Source organism: Mustela nivalis (assembly GCF_964662115.1).
Source record: "Mustela nivalis genome assembly, chromosome: 1".
NCBI classification, from domain to species: Eukaryota; Metazoa; Chordata; class Mammalia; order Carnivora; family Mustelidae; genus Mustela; species Mustela nivalis.
In genome coordinates, this window is record NC_139020.1 from 39,224,371 (window position 1) to 39,243,640 (window position 19,270).

Here is a 19,270-nt window from a genome sequence, read left to right on the forward strand (position 1 = left end):
TTGAAAGCCCTTCCAAAGCGTCAACAAAGCTAAATACGCAGTCTGTAGAATATTTAGATGCTTGTCTTATGCAGAGTATCCTGAGCCAAGTTAAGAGGAAAGTAGTAAGGTGTTCTGGGCTTTCTGTATTTATCCCATTTTGTGCCACTAGAGGGCACTGATTTCCTAATAAGGAAATGAACATTGCTGCAGGCATTTCTAAATGTCTCTAAGAAATCATGTTATTTACAATAGACAAAGTGTTCAGTGAACTCATCGACCAAAACAAAACCTGTATTTTAGAATTTCCTCTGTAATTTTTATGCAAATCACCAAAAGATCAGCAATTTTTCTGGTTTGAAATGAAAGGTATCATGTTGGACTTTGAGACTGAAACACTGATGACTAGTTTTGCTGTTTTTAATAACATAGATACCAAGTTGCCACAGCAAGATGTATCGAAAAGGACAACAGAAATTATCACCTCTGTAGAAGTGATTGTTCAATTTGTATTTTATCTAAGACTTGTAGAGCAAGTGTTCTTGAATCAAATAACCTACTTTTTTATCAAATGTTAAGAATTACTAGCTCTCCCTTTCTCACTACTAAATTACTAAATTACGCTTTTTCACCAATCTTGTTTTTTTCAGTTGACTCTACTCACCATACATTTATGTTTCGTTACACCTATATTATCCTCACTCTCCTGTTTATATTATATATTCCATCTCCTCTGGATGTTTTAATATCTCAATACCTTATTGTTGTTCTTCGCTTCCTTTTTCTTTCATTTGCTCCCACTTTTTCATTGTACAAAGCTGTAATGTGGGGAAAAGAGAAATGATTACAAAAACAAAGCAGGTTCAAAAAAAAATCAGATTTGAGTTTCAAATTTTCTTTGTAAAGCGATGCAAAATAAAGTCACTATGCATTTTTGTCTTAGATTTTTGCACTCTTCATTATTTTATAGTACAAGACCAAGATACAAATGTTAATGCAGAAATATTAACTTTGCACAGACAACTGTCTATTAGTGGTATGCTGACCATACTTTTCTTGGAACACTTGCTTTAAATGCTTTCAAGCCTTGCTTTTTATCCAGCCTTCTCATTAGTTGAGTAGATAATTTTATTACATTACCAATTGCTTCTGTACTTACTTGGAAGACTGGTGTGCACAAATGCTCTGGTTACAGTAATATCGGGTTATAAAAATTCATGGATGATCACTACAGTACGAACAGAGCCAGAAAATCTGGATGTGTTAAAAAAAAATCATTTCACCACTTCACGCCTCTGCCACATTATCCAGAAAGCGTCCTTATGCAGCTTCTTTTCTCACTATATTTACCTTCTCAAGAAACTTATTTCTGCACATGCATGAGCTTTCCTCTTTTCGGGAATATGAAACATTTATTTTTCATCTGAAAGAGAAAAAAGCCAACTAAACTGCAAACCTCTCTGCTTTAGCTTAAATCCTAGCAAGGAAGCCATCGTTTTTAGGTTAAGACATCACAGAGCCTATAACTTCAGTACCTCCTACTTGCTCAGCTTCCTCCAGCCATTTAGATAATATTGCTTTTAGCTTGCAGGCATTTTTAAAGCTGAGCTGCAGGTTTTCGAATCGGCAGATAGTTGTTTGACTGAATTCAGAGCCGTGCACAGCTGCCAGGGCTTCCCCGACGTTGGTTTGGGTGTAGCCTGTGAAAGGGCAGGAGAGATCTGTTAGCTTCAGCTCTTCTAGAAGCATTCATTTTGGCCGGTTATCACAGAAATTGTGTCCTTCTTCATCAACTATTACATATTGCTTTAAAGCATATATTCATTGGCAATTTAAAATTGCTTAGTAAGTTCAGTGCAGAATTGCTCAGTACGCTAAAAAACACTTCTAGTTCTCTTTTTCTAGAAGTCAAAATTATTCAGACAGGAACCCCTGCCATTCACAATATGTAGTGAAACTGGACAGATATGTCATAACATGTTATATATAAGATACTTATAAATTCTTTCTACTCTTATTAAATATCTGATATATGCTCAACAATATAGTATATTAAATGTAATGCATAAGTTATAATGATATAAATATTTTTATCTCAACTGTAAGAGTACAAAATTCAACTATATTGTTAAACGGTACCAAATAAAAATAAGAATTATGCTGACTTTCCCTGAAAACGTGTTTATTATGACAGTGAGATCACCCAATATTTTACATGTATTTTTGAGCACATTCATTTTATCATTTGGTAATGCTTCTATCTTCAGGCCAAAGCTCTGTTTAGATTGTCCCAAAATATTTTTAGAGTACAGGTTAGTATCAACCATCAACACAGAATTTGAAATACAGCCATATGAATAGCAAACTGAAAATGGCTGTTACAAAGGTGCCCACTGCTGTGTTTATTCCATATAGTAACTGCATATTAATTCAGGGCCTAAAGCTATATATCTGTATGCATAAAACAGCTACGTACAATGCCCATCAATAAATATCATTACAAAATTACCTGTGCTTCATGCCACAAGTGCAGACGGTGGAACTATCATTTTCAATCCATTTAAGAGATACACTACTTCATGAATTCAAGTCAAGGTTAATTATTATAGTTATTTTATGTTAAGAACACTATTGAATAGAAAGTGTGCGAACAGACAGTTCGCAGAGAATTACAAATGACTGTAAAAAAGTGAAATAACACTTTTCAATCTTCACACATAAATTTGAAATGAAACCACCAGAGCACGTGGGTGGCTCCGTCAGGTAAGCACTGGACTTTTGATTTCGGCTCAGGTCACGATCTCAGGGTCACAAGACGGAGCCCCGTGTGGGGCTCTCACGGGATGTGGAGCCTGCTTACAGTTCTCTGTCTCCCTCTCCCTCTATCCTACCACTTGCACGTGCGCTCTCTTCCCTTCTCAAGAAAAACAAACAAAAAACAAAAACAAAAAACCCAAAAACCTACCGCGGGAACCAATTCAACCTATCTGATTTGCAAAGATCCAAAAGATTAGACCATAGTTTTCCTTCAATAATTTATTCTCTGTGCTGCCAGTCACTGTTCTAAGTGCTGAGGATATGCTTTTAAGGAAAAGCAAAAGTGGATAAAGAAAAAACTACTGCTTTCATAGAGATTATATTCTAAGGAGTTTGCCAAGTGATACTCGTGGTGGTGGTAAAATTTGGCATAACCTCTGTATAGACCAATTTGATGACATCTATCAGAATTACAAATATACGTGCACTTCAAGAAATTGTGTATATTGGGGCGCCTGGGTGGCTCAGTGGGTTAAAGCCTCTACCTTCGGCTCAGGTCATGAACCCAGGGTCCTGGAATCGAGCCCTGCATAGGGCTCTCTGCTCAGCGGGGAACTGGCTTCCTCCTCTCTCTCTGCCTGCCTCTGCCTACTTGTGATCTCTCTGTCAAATAAATAAATAAAATCTTAAAAAAAAATGTGTGTATTTATACAGGTACAAACTGCCATCAGTGGAGTGAATCATTGTAGGGTGGTTTTTAACAATGTAAGATTGCAGACAACCTAAATTTATCATCAGTAGGGGACTGGTTAAATAATATATTCATGAAATGGAATTTGATAGACCTATTTAAAAAATCTCTCTAAAAATTAATAAGGAAAGCTCTATCAGATAAATGGTTAAATAAAAAAAAATCTGAAGATATGTAAGTATTTGCTTCTATGTGCAAATGGTATCTCTGGAAGGATGCAAAGAAACCAACAACATTGATAAACAGGAAAGACAAACATAAAAAATACATTTTACTTACACTCTTTATGCCTTTGAATCATATGAATGGCTCATCTATTCAAAAAAGTTCAAACAAAATAGGGAGAAAAACAAGCACTTCAAAGTTAATCTTGAGGTAGGTAAGTTGAAAAAAATATATCAATTAAAAAATCTATGTATTTAGGATCTATAGAATGAACACGGAAATAAAGGGTTTTTTTTTGGGGGGGGGTAGGATTTTCATAATTGGACTAACTTAAATCCACAGCACAGATGTAGAATGAGAAGTATCGTGGACTTCTGAGCAGAGAATAAGAGACTGACCAGTACTATCAAGGATGTGCAGACCAAGTTGTACGCCCATTACCCTTAAGAAGTGCATACCTAACTTAATTCTTCTCACTTTAAATTCATTGGCAAACTTCTCAAGTTCTCGGATTTCTGGAGAATCCATGTCTATTGGCTCTTCCACCAATTTACTCTTCCGCCTGAGTTCCTGCTTGAAATCAGTGACGGTGGGGTCCTCTGCCAGGAGAGGCTGGTGCATGGAAGGAAAACCATGACTCAAGGTATGGTCAGGAAACTTATAAAGACAAGGTGTTAAGCTACCTGTGAATAAACAAAGAAAGAGAAAGAAAAGGGCCATTTGTAATTATCCGCCATTTCTACACAAGCAAAAGTTTCGCACCTTAGAAGCCATTATTCCCCTGCAGCCATCACAATTCTACAAGGTTAAATAAAATTCAGCTGTCCGAAATGGAAGTCAGGGTGGCATAGTATAAATGTGGTTATTTCTTTTCCACCTTCCTCAGAGCAGTGAAAACAAAAATAACGCCAAAGAGCAAATTCTCTCAGAAGTATGTTTTCCATTATTTTGTTTTCTCTTAAAAGACACCTGTTCCTGTGAATCTGAGGTTCAACTGAAACCCGGATGTATGTTTTGACCTCTGTTTTAATTCATGACACAATCTGCGATGTTTATTATAATCAAGGCATATCGTTAAGTGCTATGCTGGGAAGTTTTCTTAGGATTCGAAAATGGACTTTACGATATTAAGAAACTCCATGGTTTTATCAGCCATTGCTTAATTTCAAGGGGAAATAATCATGTCTTTTTAAAAGTTGAATGAAGGCAGGTAAAAAGAAAAGTATGAGAACATAAAATACACTAATATGCTTAAATAGATTCAAGGAGTGAATAGAAAAAAGTAATTTCTAAAGTTCTATTAAAAAGTCAGCAACAAGATTTCTTGAAAAGTATACAATATAATGGAATCATTTCTTGATTATTATTTAAGAAACAAAAGTAAGTGGCAGGAAGGGTGTAATACTAGATATGATGGGCATTTACCCATAAATGAAGCATTAGATCAGTTGATTGGGTTAAATGATAAATGACCAAAAAAGATCTAATTCTTAAAAAAAATTGTTTCCAGATTTCATTCTTTACTAGAAAAGAAGAGTTTCTCAATTGGGGACATTGGCTAGAGGATAGCATAAGCCAAATTTCCACACATTTTATTTCTATTTTCCTCATCAATATATCACGTTTTTATTGGTAGAGATTTCACTTTGATTTATATTAAATGACACTTGTATAACCAACACATTTTAATATAAATAGAATATTTGGTAATTATTCACTTTTCTTATGATTATAAATAAATATTTAAACTAAAAATAAATTGCTATAGGATATAGGCAATATTCATTCTTGAAAACACTGGAAAAATTTATCAAGTTTATGCTACCTATTAGTTCTCTATAAATACATTCACGAATCAAAGACATGAGTAATAATGTCGTTTTCCAGAATATATAAATCTTACATTAATATATCAATATGTAATGACCAAAGAATAGTGTAAGTCATCAAATTGTTGGCTCGTATTATTTATATGACAATATGTAATTATAAGGTATACCCCTTTCCAATAGACTATATTTTTTCTGGAAGAAAAGTAAATATACAAGGGAGGAGTTAAACAAAATAGCACAAAATAAATTCAGCTTCTGTGAAAAATATGTGAAAGAAATCATTTGTCTAGAAGAAAAATCCATGCTACTTTTTACAAACCAATATTACTATTTTACTTTTTAAAAGTCAGTTAATCATCCATTTTATGCTTTAGTGGGTAGTATATTGATCAGACCAGATACCATTTTTTTTTAAAGATTTTATTTATTTATTTGACAGAGAGAAATCACAAGTAGGCAGAGAGGCAGGCAGAGAGAGAGAGAGAGAGAGAGGAGGAAGCAGGCTCCCTGCTGAGCAGAGAGCCCCATGCGGGACTCGATCCCAGGACCCTGAGATCATGACCTGAGCCGAAGGCAGCGGCTTAACCACTGAGCCACCCAGGCGCCCCACGAGATACCATTTTTAAGAGAAGTTTTTGACTTTTTAATTCATTACATAGTTTAACTTTTGAAAATGGTTATTATTAATTTGGGGGTTATTTTCGGCTTTCTATTCATTTTGTATTTATGCTAGTTGAAGTAAAAGACTAACCTACCTTAAAAGAATACTGATCACATTTATTTTAGCATTTATTTGATATTTATCTCAAGATTATGTTTTCACTTAGGCTTATAGACTTGGATGTTAGATATATGAAAAATCTTTGCTTCTTTCATGATTCAAAAATACCACATGCCATTAAGACACTTAACAATGAACTACTCTGAGAAAGAGTAAAAGCAGTGAGCAAAAATGAGGCTGCTGGGTTTTTTCTCTTTCTTACTGTATTTTTTTTTTAATTGAAGTACAGTTGACACACAATGATACATTAGTTTCAGATGTACACCAGAGTGATTGAACAACCCTCTATGTTACGCTCCGCCTGCTGTAAGTATGGCTACCATCCATCGCCAGAAGATGCCATTAGAGTATCACGGACTATGGTCCCTGGGCTGTACCTTTCCAACCTGTGACTTATTCAGTCCATGACTGGAAGCCCATATCTCCCACTCCCCTTCACCCAATTTGTCTGTTTCTCCACCTACTTTCCTCTGGCTGCTATCAGTTTGTTCTTTGTATTTATGGGTCTGTTTCTACCTTGTTTGTTCATTTGTTTTCCTTTTAAATCCCACATATAAATGAACTCATATGGTATTTGCCTTTCTCTGACTTATTTCACTTAGCATAATACCCTCTAGGTCCATCCATGTTATCACAAATAGCCATCGGGAGAGGGGGAGGAGGGGCCGGGGGGAGAGAGGAAGAGAATCTGAAGCAGGCTGCATACCCAGCACGGCGCCCAACCTGGGGCTCGATCTCCCAACCCCGAGATCATGTCCTGAGCTGAAATCAAGAGTTGGATGCTTAACCAACTGAGCCACCCAGGTGCTCCCTCTCATTCTTTATTTAAGGCTGAGTAATCTCTCTCTCTATATATATGTGCACACTACTGTTTGATTTTTGCACATTTAATGTATTTTAAGGCACTTTAGATAACTCATTTAACCTGTGTCAAATTATTTTTATTGTCTGTAAGTAGTTTGTTACATAGCTTTTATATGATAAGCCATAAGTTCTGAATTTGTTAGCAATCTTTGTCACTATTTTCAATTTCTCTTGCTGACCATAGTCACACACGACGACGAATCTTCCATGTGATACTTTGTGCTGTATTCATTTCACATTTGTCATCTTCTTAACCTTATATAAAAGCTAGAAAGATTTTTTTTTTTTATTCACAACTTAAGATTTAGAAAATTTAGGTAAAAGGCAATAACCTCCCTCGGGTGCCACAATGAATCAACGATACCGTTGAAACCAGAACTGAAGTCCAATGATCAATCACTTCACTAAACCACATCAAAACAAAAACCTCATTCATTTTTCCGGCAGTCTGTCCTCCGGTAAACCAGATGACTTTCCTTTGAAGACATCCGCAGTTTAAACACATTCGGCTACATTAAACAGATGATTTCAGACAAAAATATTATAATTATTAAAATATTATAAGATAGTCACCTCTATTTCTGGAAAATTATAAATGTAGTTTATACATTGTAAATACTCTGGGGAAAAAAAAATCAACATTTAAAAAATAAATTTGAACACAAGTCCATGAGAAGAGCACAGAAGACGCCATGTTCAGAGGTCTGGTGTCTGGAGCAAAAAGGAAAACATGATGTGTGATACATTTGTATTTTTCATTAAGCGAATATAGCCATAGTTACCCACACAGACATGGTTTTCCTGGAGCTAACCAGCCTTGAACAGAAATTCATGATGGTCACAGGCACAGTCAAACAAATGGCAGTGTCTATCCCGTGATCCTGTATTTGGGGGAGAGTGGAGAGTGACTATGGTATGGTAATTACGGAAAAATATTTTTAAAACCTTTCTAAGGCATGGATTATTGAAAAAGAAAAAAAAAAAAGAAGAAGAAGAAGAAGATAAAAGCAGCAGGGAGTCCTGTGCAGTAGAGGTCTTGTAAACCATTTCCAAAACATTGATAAAGCAAAATTATCTGTAAGCCCCAGAGAAGCACACAGTGAAAGAGCCTGGAAGCGTTTGCACATTATTTACAGCCCAAAGTATATGTTCGCATTGTGGATGAATCCACCAAAGCCGTTCTCAATGGCTGTGTATATACTTGTGTGTGGCAGAAGTGGGAGAAGAGGTCAATCTTTTCAAGCAGGCCATGGGGAGGCAGAGGTAGCCGGCTCAACACGGGGGCCCTGCCCCATGTAACTGCCAACATCTCTGAGATTATGGGCCTGAAGCCTTAGAAGAACAGGCAGGAAAAGAAGAGGGATACAGTAAGACACACCATCTTTATGGAGATGTGCAAAGGAAGGTGTATTGGATATTTCCATTTATTTCTTTTTCATCACACAAGACAATGCAAAGCAAACCGTGACTGCGACTTGTGATCTCTACTCTTTTGTGCATTGGTAAATCCTATCCATATACAACAGGGATCCTCTGCCTGGTGTTGTAATTTATTTGGAACACGGCCATGCAGAGTTGTTTACACATCGCCTATGGCTGCTGAACCAAGTAGTTGAGAGACTAAGGAAACTTAGGGAAATTACCTCATGTTACTGCTACTGAACAGCCTTTTCTCATTCAGAGGTTAAAAAAAACCTTCAGAATCACTTCTTCCCTCAGAGTCAATACAACCAGAACAAGTTAGGGAGAAACAAAATGGGAAGGAAAGAAGGTGGAAGAAAGAAGAAAAGAGATGAGAAAGGAAGGAGGAGGAACAGGGGGAGGAGAAAGAGAAGAAGGAGAAGAAAGAAAATAACTTAAGAATAAGAGATGGGCTCTGAAGTTGACTATTTTTCCATGTCAGCCATCAAACTGATTTCTGTTGCCTTGTGCCTAAGAGCGCTGGAGCCCTAGGGCACTTTCAGCCACAATGATCTTTTCTCTTATTATCCACTTCCCATTAAAAAATAAAACAGCAGCAAAAAAAAAAAAAAAAAAAAAAAAAAAAGGACATTCATCTTCGTGGTTAATTCCCAAACCTCCGCTATTTTGCTTTTCTCTGAAAATGAGCTTTGAAACGAAGACTCTCACAATTCACCTTAGTTTTGTCCATTACATAATCTGACCCCGCCTGGTTTAGGTCATCCCTGTGGGGCTGATGGGCCATCTTCACAGGAGGGCGGCAGGGTGGGCAGCCCGCTGAACAGGTTTCCCAGCTTCACCCAGCTTCGGAAACCAGAGAACGGAACCAATTTCAGATACCCAAGAATTAGAGTTTCGAGAGGGCTTTTTTGCTGTTGTTGTTGTTATTTTAGTGCATGTTTATCTAGAAGAGCTTTTTTTTTTTTTTAAAGATTTTATTTATTTATTAATGAGAGAGGAGACAGCATGAGGGGAGAGGTCAGCAGGAGAAGCAGACTCCCTGCTGAGCAGGGAGCCTGATGTGGGACTCAATCCCAGGACTCCAGGATCATGACCTGAGCCAAAGGCAGTCGCTCAACCAACTGAGCCACCCAGGTGCCCCTCTAGAAGAGCTTTTGAAGAGCATTTTTAATTCGCTCTAGGCTGTTGAAGGGTTTAAACTCTCAGGAATGAAGGCACAGAAGACATTCTGTTGGAAGTGTATCGAAAGAGAAGATCATAGGAAAAACCAGGTCGAGCGGGTACAAATCTGCCACAATCCAGCTTCACCACAACTCAGCCAGGAAGAGGATGAAACTATTAGCAAGGACGAGGATGGAACTAGAGGGTATTATGCTAAGCGAAATCAATCAATTGGAGAAAGATAGTTATCCTATGATCTCACTGATATGCGAAATTTAAGAAACAAGACAGAGGAGCGTATGGGAAAAGAGGAAAAAATGAAACAAGATGAAACCAGAGAGGGAGACAAACCATCAGAGACTCTTAATCTCAGGAAACAAAGTGAGGGTTGCTGGAGGGGAGGGGCGGGAGGTGTTGCGGGGAGGGACACTGGGGAGGGTGTATGCCCTGGAGAGCATGAATTGTGTACGACTGAAGAATTACAGACCTGACCCCCGAAGCAAAGAATACATGATATGTTGTTAAAAAGGAACAGAAAGATATATTTAAATATTAATAAAAATAAAGTGAAGCACAGGGTGTATGTCTAAAAAAAGAGAGACGGAAACTCAGAGAGGTGAAGGGACTTGAACAAGGTTTCTAATTAGTTCATGGTGCGGCTAATTCATTTTTCCCAATTAGTCATTCTTTTCAGTGTGTCCACTCCTAGACTATAAGGCACAGTGGATTCATCTGGTAACTGCGAAGTCCTCTCTCTCAACCTTAACAAAAAATTAGTGAGAGCTCTTATTCATTCAAGGAAATGCTCAAGCTAAATGGAAGCATCAGACTAGGTTCTAAGGTTGCCACATTAAAATAAAGCAATTTCATATGCTTTGAAATATAGGTCTTTCTGTACCTTTCCTTTCCTATGGCATATGTGACAATGAACCTGTCTTTGTTGTAGGTGATAAGATACTTCTGTGAATTGTGTGGCAGTGGCTGATTTGATGAAAGCTTTGAGACTTCTTGGAAAATTCTAATGACATTAACCAGGTTTCTCTTGTGTATTTTATACCTTTGCTTTCTTATATTTGAATTCCTATGTTTTATAACTCAATTTGTGTAGCCTCTCTGGGGATAAAGACAGGAGAGTTCAGATTCTCTGAGGTTTAATCTGCTATGATGCAAATACTCACACTAAACATATGTCAAATTAGTGACATTCTAACCAATAATAAAGCGTATCACTCTCAAAAAATATTCAAATACCATCTCTATGCTTGCCATGGTGAGTTTTTCTTCCAGGGACAACATATATTTGCTTTTAAGACTACGGTGATACATTCAAATCTTAGGATAACCATTTTTGCTCCTCATGGTACTAACCACCCAGGCTTTGGGTCACTCTTAAGGGCTCTTCTGGGAGCCTCTCCTTTCCAGCTGCAGGGAGAAAGTGGGTTTGCTGAGGGCCTGCTGAGAGGACTTGGTAATATAGCCTGAGCTGCCGGTAGACTCTCACGGTGAACCCGGGCCTGGAAACAAGAAACATGTCAGAATTCTCAGGCCAGCTGCACATTCACTAGGCCAGTAGCCAGTGGCCTTCATCTGGTGGGGAGGGAGGTGGTAGCAAAAACCATGTTATAGTATTGGGGGGGTGCCTGAGGGGCTCAGTCAGTTAAGTGTCCCACTCTTGATTTTGGCTCAGTTCCTGACTCAGGATTGGGATCGAGCCCCACATGAGTCTCTGCACTGTGTTTGAAGCCTGCTTAGGATTCTCTCTCCCTTGTCCTCTGCTCCTCTCTCATCACCCCCACTTCCTTTTCTCCCTTCCTCTCTTAAAAAAAAAAAAAAAAAAGTATTTGGCCTGTGACTGATGTTACCTTTGTGCTAACCTCAATCTATGGCTGCCTGTCACTGGGTTTAAAGGAGCCTAAATGTGGAGCTGAGTTTGTGGGAATTACTGTGAGTGAATAGCAAGGACTCCCCTCCAAGAGACAGCAGCACACGGCCACGTGCTCGTCATTCCTATTTTCATAATCAAAATGTAGTGTGGGCCACAAGAAGCATTTTGCCTGCCTCTCTAGTGGCTAAACGCACAATTTACTATTTTTATAATGAAAGTAGTTTATCATCAAAAAAGGCTACTTTCATTATCCATGAATACTGATTAGCTATTAAATATATGAATCATAAATGATCAGTTTTCAAAGGGGGAAAATATGGTTGTCCCTATTTCATAATTATTAAAAAAAAAAGAGACACTAGGATTTACAGGTCAGTCTTCATTTTACTATAAAAGTGAGAACACTACTTTATTTAAGAATGCTGCTTGGTAGGATGTAAGTGAAGCTAATTTATTCTGGAATATTTTATTTTAAAGTTTTAGTGTTTTATTTAGTCTCAAACTGAAAAATATGGAGAAATTAAATGCCAGTGAACTAATTTTTTATTCAGTTTTATTTCAAATTTATAGTCATAGATCCATTTTTTTCTATGACTTATTATGGATGATAACAAGACACAGCAGTGAGGAAAGATTTCCCTATTATATGATTCTTTTATCTAAAGCTTTTCTCTCTCTCTCTCTCTCTCTCTCTCACACACACACACACACACACTTTTTTTCTCACAGAGCCCCAGTAGTTTTTGTCACTCATCAGGTTTCTCTCCCTGCTGTAGCAGTGAATATAAAACATCAAAGAATAGCTTAAAAAATTAAGTGAACAAAATTGTATACTTTATTAAACCATGAAAATCTTTTTTTCCTGGCCTTATCCTAAAATTGAGTTATAAAGTTTTGTTCTGAATGGATTAGGTCAGATTTTCCTCTTCTTTAAGGAACGTGTTCTCACTGCCTTCATACAAGTATCAATAGATAATTAACCTTGATCTACTGATGCTTTATTTATCTAAAGGAGAAACATAAGTAACTTTAACTCTTCAATCTCATTTAAGAATAACAACAATTCTGAGCTGCCAGAATTTCAAATGAATATCACTGAACCCACTGCAACTGACTCTTAGCTTTCAATGTTTTATTTATCTTTGGACCACACATCCAGAAAAAATATTGCACTGAAGACGTTTTATAAATCTGTGCTGTCTGCTTTGGTAGCCACACGAAGTTAGTGAGCACTTCAGATGTGGCTAGTGCAACAGAGGAACTCAATTTTAAATTTGACTTTATTTGAGCTCATTTATGTTTAAATTTAAATAATTTAGGGGAAGGGAGGGAACATTGAAGGGGAAGAGATTAGAGAGGGAGATAAACAATATGAGACTCTGGACTCTGGGAAACAAACTGAGGGTTGCTGGAGGTGGGGTGGGTGGAAGAATGGCCTAACTCGGTAATGGGCATATGGAAGGCACCTGATGTGATGAGCAATGGGTGTTATTCACAACTAATGAATCATTGAACATTATATCAAAAACTAATGATATACTATACATTGGCTAATTGAATTTAAATAAAAAAATTTAAAATAACCACATGAGATTAGTCACTGCTGTATTATTACTGGATCGAACCCACTGATAACATCAAGTGACAGTCAGCTGTTTGATAGTCATCAATTAGAGTAAAAAGCATACAAAGCAAATAAAAGAGTTAAGCACAGAAGTTCAGGTCTATGGAGAACAGGGGCAATGAGATTTAATCATTATGATCACTGAATGCATCCCACTATCAGGGAACATTTCAATAAATAGTGGTTTACCAGCAATTTCCAAAGTTAAGAGATGAGAATTTCATGATACGCTCTGGTCAAGATTCCCTCGGACCCAAGAAATCCATCGAAGTGTCCCCAACTCAATCTCTATAGGCAGACAATTCTTCTTACCTGCCATCACTCCATAGGTCGATGGCTGGTTTCCATAATGACAGGAAGGAACAGAATAATGAAGTCCCGTTGCTGTGTTTCCCAACGTTGTCACCGAGAAATATGTGCACAAACATTTAGGAGTTTGGATCAAAGACAAAATAGACGGGACTGGTAAGAAAATGTATGAGGATTCAAGATACATTCATTTCATTGCAAAAACACACATTTATGTGATTCTTAAAGTATATGGCATAATTCGTTTTTCTCTTAATGGAAATTCTCTGATGAGTAGATTAAAAGCAGGAGTCAAAGTTTGCCTCAAGTAATCAGATCATAAATCATCAGTGTGGATGATAGCATTCATTAACTATGCTGTGCTCTGTGAAGGGGTGACTGACCAGTTTGGATGTTGGCCAGTTGGGAGTTGCAGAATTCTTGTAGGTTACATCTCATATAAACATTACAATAAACTGACTAGAGGAATAATCTCTTTAAATTCTTGTTTAATATGGTAATATAGAGTGGTCTTTCTCTGGAAGAATGAATAGAGAAATCAACTCTTGAATAATCTTTACTTCTGCTTATTCTCCTAACAATTCTTCCATTCAAAAGAAAGTGTCCAAGCAACTAGCCTCTAATTGGATACAATCATAAAAAATTCCAGTAAATTCAGAGGTTTATGAAAAATCCATGACAGTGTATGATGCATTTATGTTGATGTTGAAACCAAGAGGTGGTATGTTTTTTGCATGTACACAATCAGTTCAACAATTACAATAATAAAAGCTGGTCAAAAAAAATTGATTGTTGAATGACTTGAAATCTATAAAGGTTGAACCCAGTATATAAACATAACCATTCATAGTTACTCGCCTTGTGGAATCAATGTATATGAAAGTAAATTTAAAATACTAAATTTTAATCAAGCTTTAAACACAAATCACCAACTAAGAGTTTGGGTACTGACAATAAAACCACCATTTATGTATTCTATTTTCTGTTTTCCTTCATATCCTGACCATAATGATGGGTTTTCATAAATATAATAGGATCATAAATCCTTGAATACATATGAGATGTTAAAAGTATAGAATTAGAATCCTTTGACAATATTGAGATGCCATCCAGTGATTAAAGACTTGAGTTCACTTCAGAGAGCAAAACATTTTCTCTTAATATTGAAAATCTTCAATATTTTAAAATACTTGCACAGATTTTCGTTTTACAATTAACATGTAGAAAGAAATGAAGTCACTTTACAGCATAAAAATATTTTATAATGATTACATGTAAATATCTTACTATGCAATCTAAAATTAAACAAATAAACAAGAAACGCATGTAATGTCCAAGTGTTCTTTTCATTATAAGCAATATTTCTAGTTTCTTACGAAGTAATTTACAATTAATGGAAAAATTATAAAACTGATGCTATTATCATGTATTTAAATACTATTATTTGTCTATTTACAATAGATATATCTATTATTTAAAATATATAATCAGTCATGTGATAATTGCTTAAATTTACTTATAGTACAAAATTTGGTTAAAATACTCTACTTTCTAAAAAATATGTTTGGGGAAACTCCCATTTTTTAAAAAATTTAAATTATGAGACTCTTTGGTAGATGAAAAACAAAACAAAAAACTGTCTACCTTAATGATTTCACCCAAATCCAGATATCCACTTTCTAGATTTTAAAAATTCAGCTGCAGATTAATCCCAAATTTACATATGAAAGAAATTTACTCAATCCAAGACTTTGTCAATTTATAAAGCTACTTCATTACCACATAAAGGACACATTAGCAACACATACCTATTTGATTGCATTTGAGACAATATATTCAATTTTCAAGCTTACTTTTTATATTAGAAAATTACATAAGAAAATATTAAAACTTGGTTAGAGAGACTGAAGACTCTTTGGAACTCAGTTTTAAGATATTTTAACTCAGTTTGTGGGCTCTAAATGCTACATATTGCTTCTAGCTTTGATTTTTGAGTTTTGAATGATGCTAATAATGTTTGTTAAAATCACTTAATTACAGTATTCTTTGAAATCCACTGTTGTTGGTATTGGGAATCATTCAGTTGTGTTTACTACAAGGTATATGGATGTTCTTGGACGTAGTAAAACCAAACGAATCTCTAAGATAAATAAGTAACACCTTTTAAACACTAAATAATTTTACCTATCCCTTTAGTTTTGTTCCTTACCCATAAATATTTCCATAGAAACGTTTTCTGGATTAAAAACACCCAGGCTTGCTGTTTACTTTTGTAGAAAATAGATCTCCTTTATAATAAAGCCAACAATTGAAATTACTACGCTTAATAATATTCTTTAAAAATGTCTAAGGTAGTTCGGCCTTTTTTAAATAGCCTTCATATTTAACGTAAAGGGAATTAAAATGAAGGAGAAAATAAAAGAAGCAAAGAGATTCTAAACAAGATTGAAAGCATCCGTCCGGCCGCACGCAGACTGGTAGGGGAGTCCGTACCTGTGGACATCACGTTGGTTGCATGGTTGGAGACCGGGAGGCACTCGGCAGCGCTGTGGTGCATGATCAGAGGCAGAGTTGCAGAAGCCTCCGAATTCAGAGGTATGAAGGTATCAGCTGAAGTAAAAGGTTGGCAACTCATTCCCACAAGACAGGAGAAAGCTGAGAACTGCTGCTCCCCAGCTCAGACTTTTATTCTATTACTGTTTCCAAGGGCCGTTTCAAATCTCACTCCCTGCATATATACATCAGGAAGGCCCTGAGCACCAGGAGGGCGCGTGCTTGGTACTTATACTGCAGGGAAATCCCTTTATACATGTTAATCGTCTTTTCCCAGGGGTATTGCTTTATCATGGTGCATCGTCTTCCTTCTCACCGGAACCTAATCCATGCCCAAGAGGGACCCTGGTTCTGGGGTATAGATGGAGGGAAAGGGAGAAATCTGAAACTTGAGTGGAGAACTTTCGTGATTGAGACCTTTTAGAAAGGATTCAAGAGCTTCAGAAGTTAAGTGTCCCTCCAAGAAGTAATCCTAAAATGAATTGAAAAATACTAGGTGCCTCTAAGTTACTAACACAATAACAAATTTTTATACGGGAGATTCTTTTTGATAACTTCTCATTCAATCTGCAAAACAACATAAAACAAATATTACACAATTTTTAAGAAACTCTATTTAGGAAACTGTATTTGAGTTTGTAATTGAAAGAAACTCTAAGTTTAAATTGAAAGATGCATAGAAAACTCAATCTTAGAATGAATATATTGCCAACTACTGATTCGGACTTAACACGCAATTGTGAAAAATCATGTAAACTAATTTGTTATATATTATAAGTAGAAAATAGAAAAATTTTTAATACAGTTGTAGTACTGTGTAGAGAAGACAAGCATGACTGATAGTATCATTTTTCCTTGATTTCAATTTTCTCATTAAGAATGAACATTTAGTTTCGGGCTTAGTGAAAAGCCCTTACTAGATGTTGACACTATCCTAGGCACTTTCTATAGTTCACATCGTGCAAATCTCACATCTGTGTGAATTATTTACCATACTGTCCTCACTATGCTTAACTCCTCCAGAACCCCTGATCTTAACCATTCTGCTCCAGAGCCTACAGTAACCATGGCAGCACTGGGTGCAAACCTTCCACATCACGTGAGCATGGGGGGGAAAACCATATATATACATATATATACACACATACATATATATATATATATACACACACTACTAATAGTTATATACTACTAATAGTTCATTCAAAGATAAATATATTAGCGTCAGAAAAAAAAATATATGGATATACATACATATATATATACTAATAGTTCATTCAAAGATAAATATATTAGCATCAAGTACAATGATCATGATTTCTATAAATAAATGAGTGAATGCAATACTATTTTTAGAATGTCTGCTGGGGATAATAAAACAGAAGCAAACTGAGAGGCATAGAGATTATTGACTTTGTAAGCAAGGACTATGCCCCATTAGCTTTTTTGAAATTTTGTTTTATAGAATGTTTCCAGATAACTTGGAATTGGCTGTTTTGTGCTAAACCTAATGTTTGTGTTGATAAGAATACTATCTCAAAAAACTTGCAACTTGAGTGTTTTGTTAGTAACCAGTTGATATTTTTTGGAAAATATAAGATTACCCAAATCATTAAATATTGCCTGAAAAATATTTATTGTAAAAGTGACATATTTTTTCATTCTGAATTCTATATCTTTGAAGCTCTGTTTTCTCTAAATGAGAGAAGGAGTTATAGGTAACCAAAAGTATGTATTTCACACTTGCAGAATTTATATAATTTTCAGACCACTTAAACAAAGAAACAAAAGGTTTTACAATGTATTTATGCAGAGAATTTCCTAAGAAAACTAAATAAAAATAAGTTTATTTGGCATTGAATATAAAAAAAATAAGCTAATTGATAGAGTCCTTGGAATATGCTGATAAAGCGTATCAACCCAGTGGCAGGTAATAAGGGGCATTGTAAAACCTCCCTGGACAAAGCAAAAAGCTTTCCCAGTAGTTTCTCATACTACGTAGAATTTTACAGTTGAATCTTAGACATCATTTAATAACAGTTTTAAAATTTTTAACTCTTTGGGCCGTGAAATGCGAATGAGAATGCTCCGGTTAAAACTGAGCAAAGCCAGAAAATAGACTTTTCCACTACAGTAATCTCACTTAGTACTATTAACAGTTAATTTATCAGTTTTTACAATCAGTTTCATAAACAATTATAATTTTGCATAATACTGAATTGTATGGATGTATTATAATTTGACCATCTCCTTATTGCTGGGTGTTTTGTATCACCTGCTTTTCATTTTTATAAATAACAATGCAATGAATGTTTTTATACATTTTTTAACACAATGCGTTTTCACAATATAATCTGTATTTTAAAATATAATCTAAATATCCTCCTGATGGTAGATTCTTAGAGGTGGGATTATTAAGTTTGTCATAACAGGTTTTTACAGGTCTTAAAAAACATTCCCAAATTGATTTTTCAAAAAAACCTTTTTTTTTTTTAAGTTTTTTTTTTTAAGTTTTTTTTTTTTTTTTTAAGATTTTATTCATTTGTCAGAGAGAGAGCGCGAGCGAAAGTGAGCACAGGCAGACAGAGTGGAAGGCAGAGTCAGAGGGAGAAGCAGGCTCCCTGCGGAGCAAGGAGCCTGATGTGGGACTCGATCCCAGGACCCTGAGATCATGACCTGAGCCGAAGGCAGCTGCCCAACCAACTGAGCCACCCAGGCGTCCCAACCTTTTTTTTAAAAAGAATAGTTTTATGTTCATAGCAAAATTGAGCAGAAAGTGCTGAGAGTTCCCATCTACCCCTTATACCCGAACATGCATAGTCCTCCCCACTATCAAAATCATCCACCAGATTGTTACATTTGTTACAACTGATGAATCTGCATTGACAGAATTATCACCCAAAGTCAGTTTGTATTAGAGTTCCCTCTTATATTCTATGGGTTTTGATGAATCCATAATTACTTGAATCGACCATTGTAGTGTCAGAAAAGTACAGAAAAGTTTCACAGCCCTACAAATCTTCTTGCTTTGCCTCTTCATCCTTCCCTTCTAACCTCTGGTACCACTCACCATTATTTTTTTAAAGATTTATTTATTTATTTATTTATTTGAGACAGAGTGTGCAGGAATTGGGGGGGGGAGGGAGAGAAATCCTCAAGCAGACTCTCTGCTGAGCACTCCATCCTA

General features: G+C 36.0%; 1 protein-coding gene across 2 annotated transcripts in view; it reads right to left on the reverse strand.

The window, feature by feature from the left end:
* The window catches only part of POU1F1 (POU class 1 homeobox 1), a 417,327-nt gene that overhangs the window by 2,242 nt on the left and 395,815 nt on the right, over positions 1 to 19,270 (reverse strand). The window contains exons 2-6 of one of the 2 annotated variants that reach the window (XM_082743761.1): positions 16,024 to 16,140; positions 13,534 to 13,605; positions 4,111 to 4,335; positions 1,515 to 1,679; positions 737 to 797 (exon numbers count right to left, since the gene is read on the reverse strand). In XM_082743761.1, coding sequence (XP_082599887.1) covers positions 737 to 797; positions 1,515 to 1,679; positions 4,111 to 4,335; positions 13,534 to 13,605; positions 16,024 to 16,087 — 587 coding nt within the window. In that variant the 5' untranslated portion in view covers positions 16,088 to 16,140. Of the gene's footprint in view, positions 1 to 736; positions 798 to 1,514; positions 1,680 to 4,110; positions 4,336 to 13,533; positions 13,606 to 16,023; positions 16,651 to 19,270 lie in introns of both variants that reach the window. The other variant, XM_082743760.1, reaches the window with a different exon arrangement.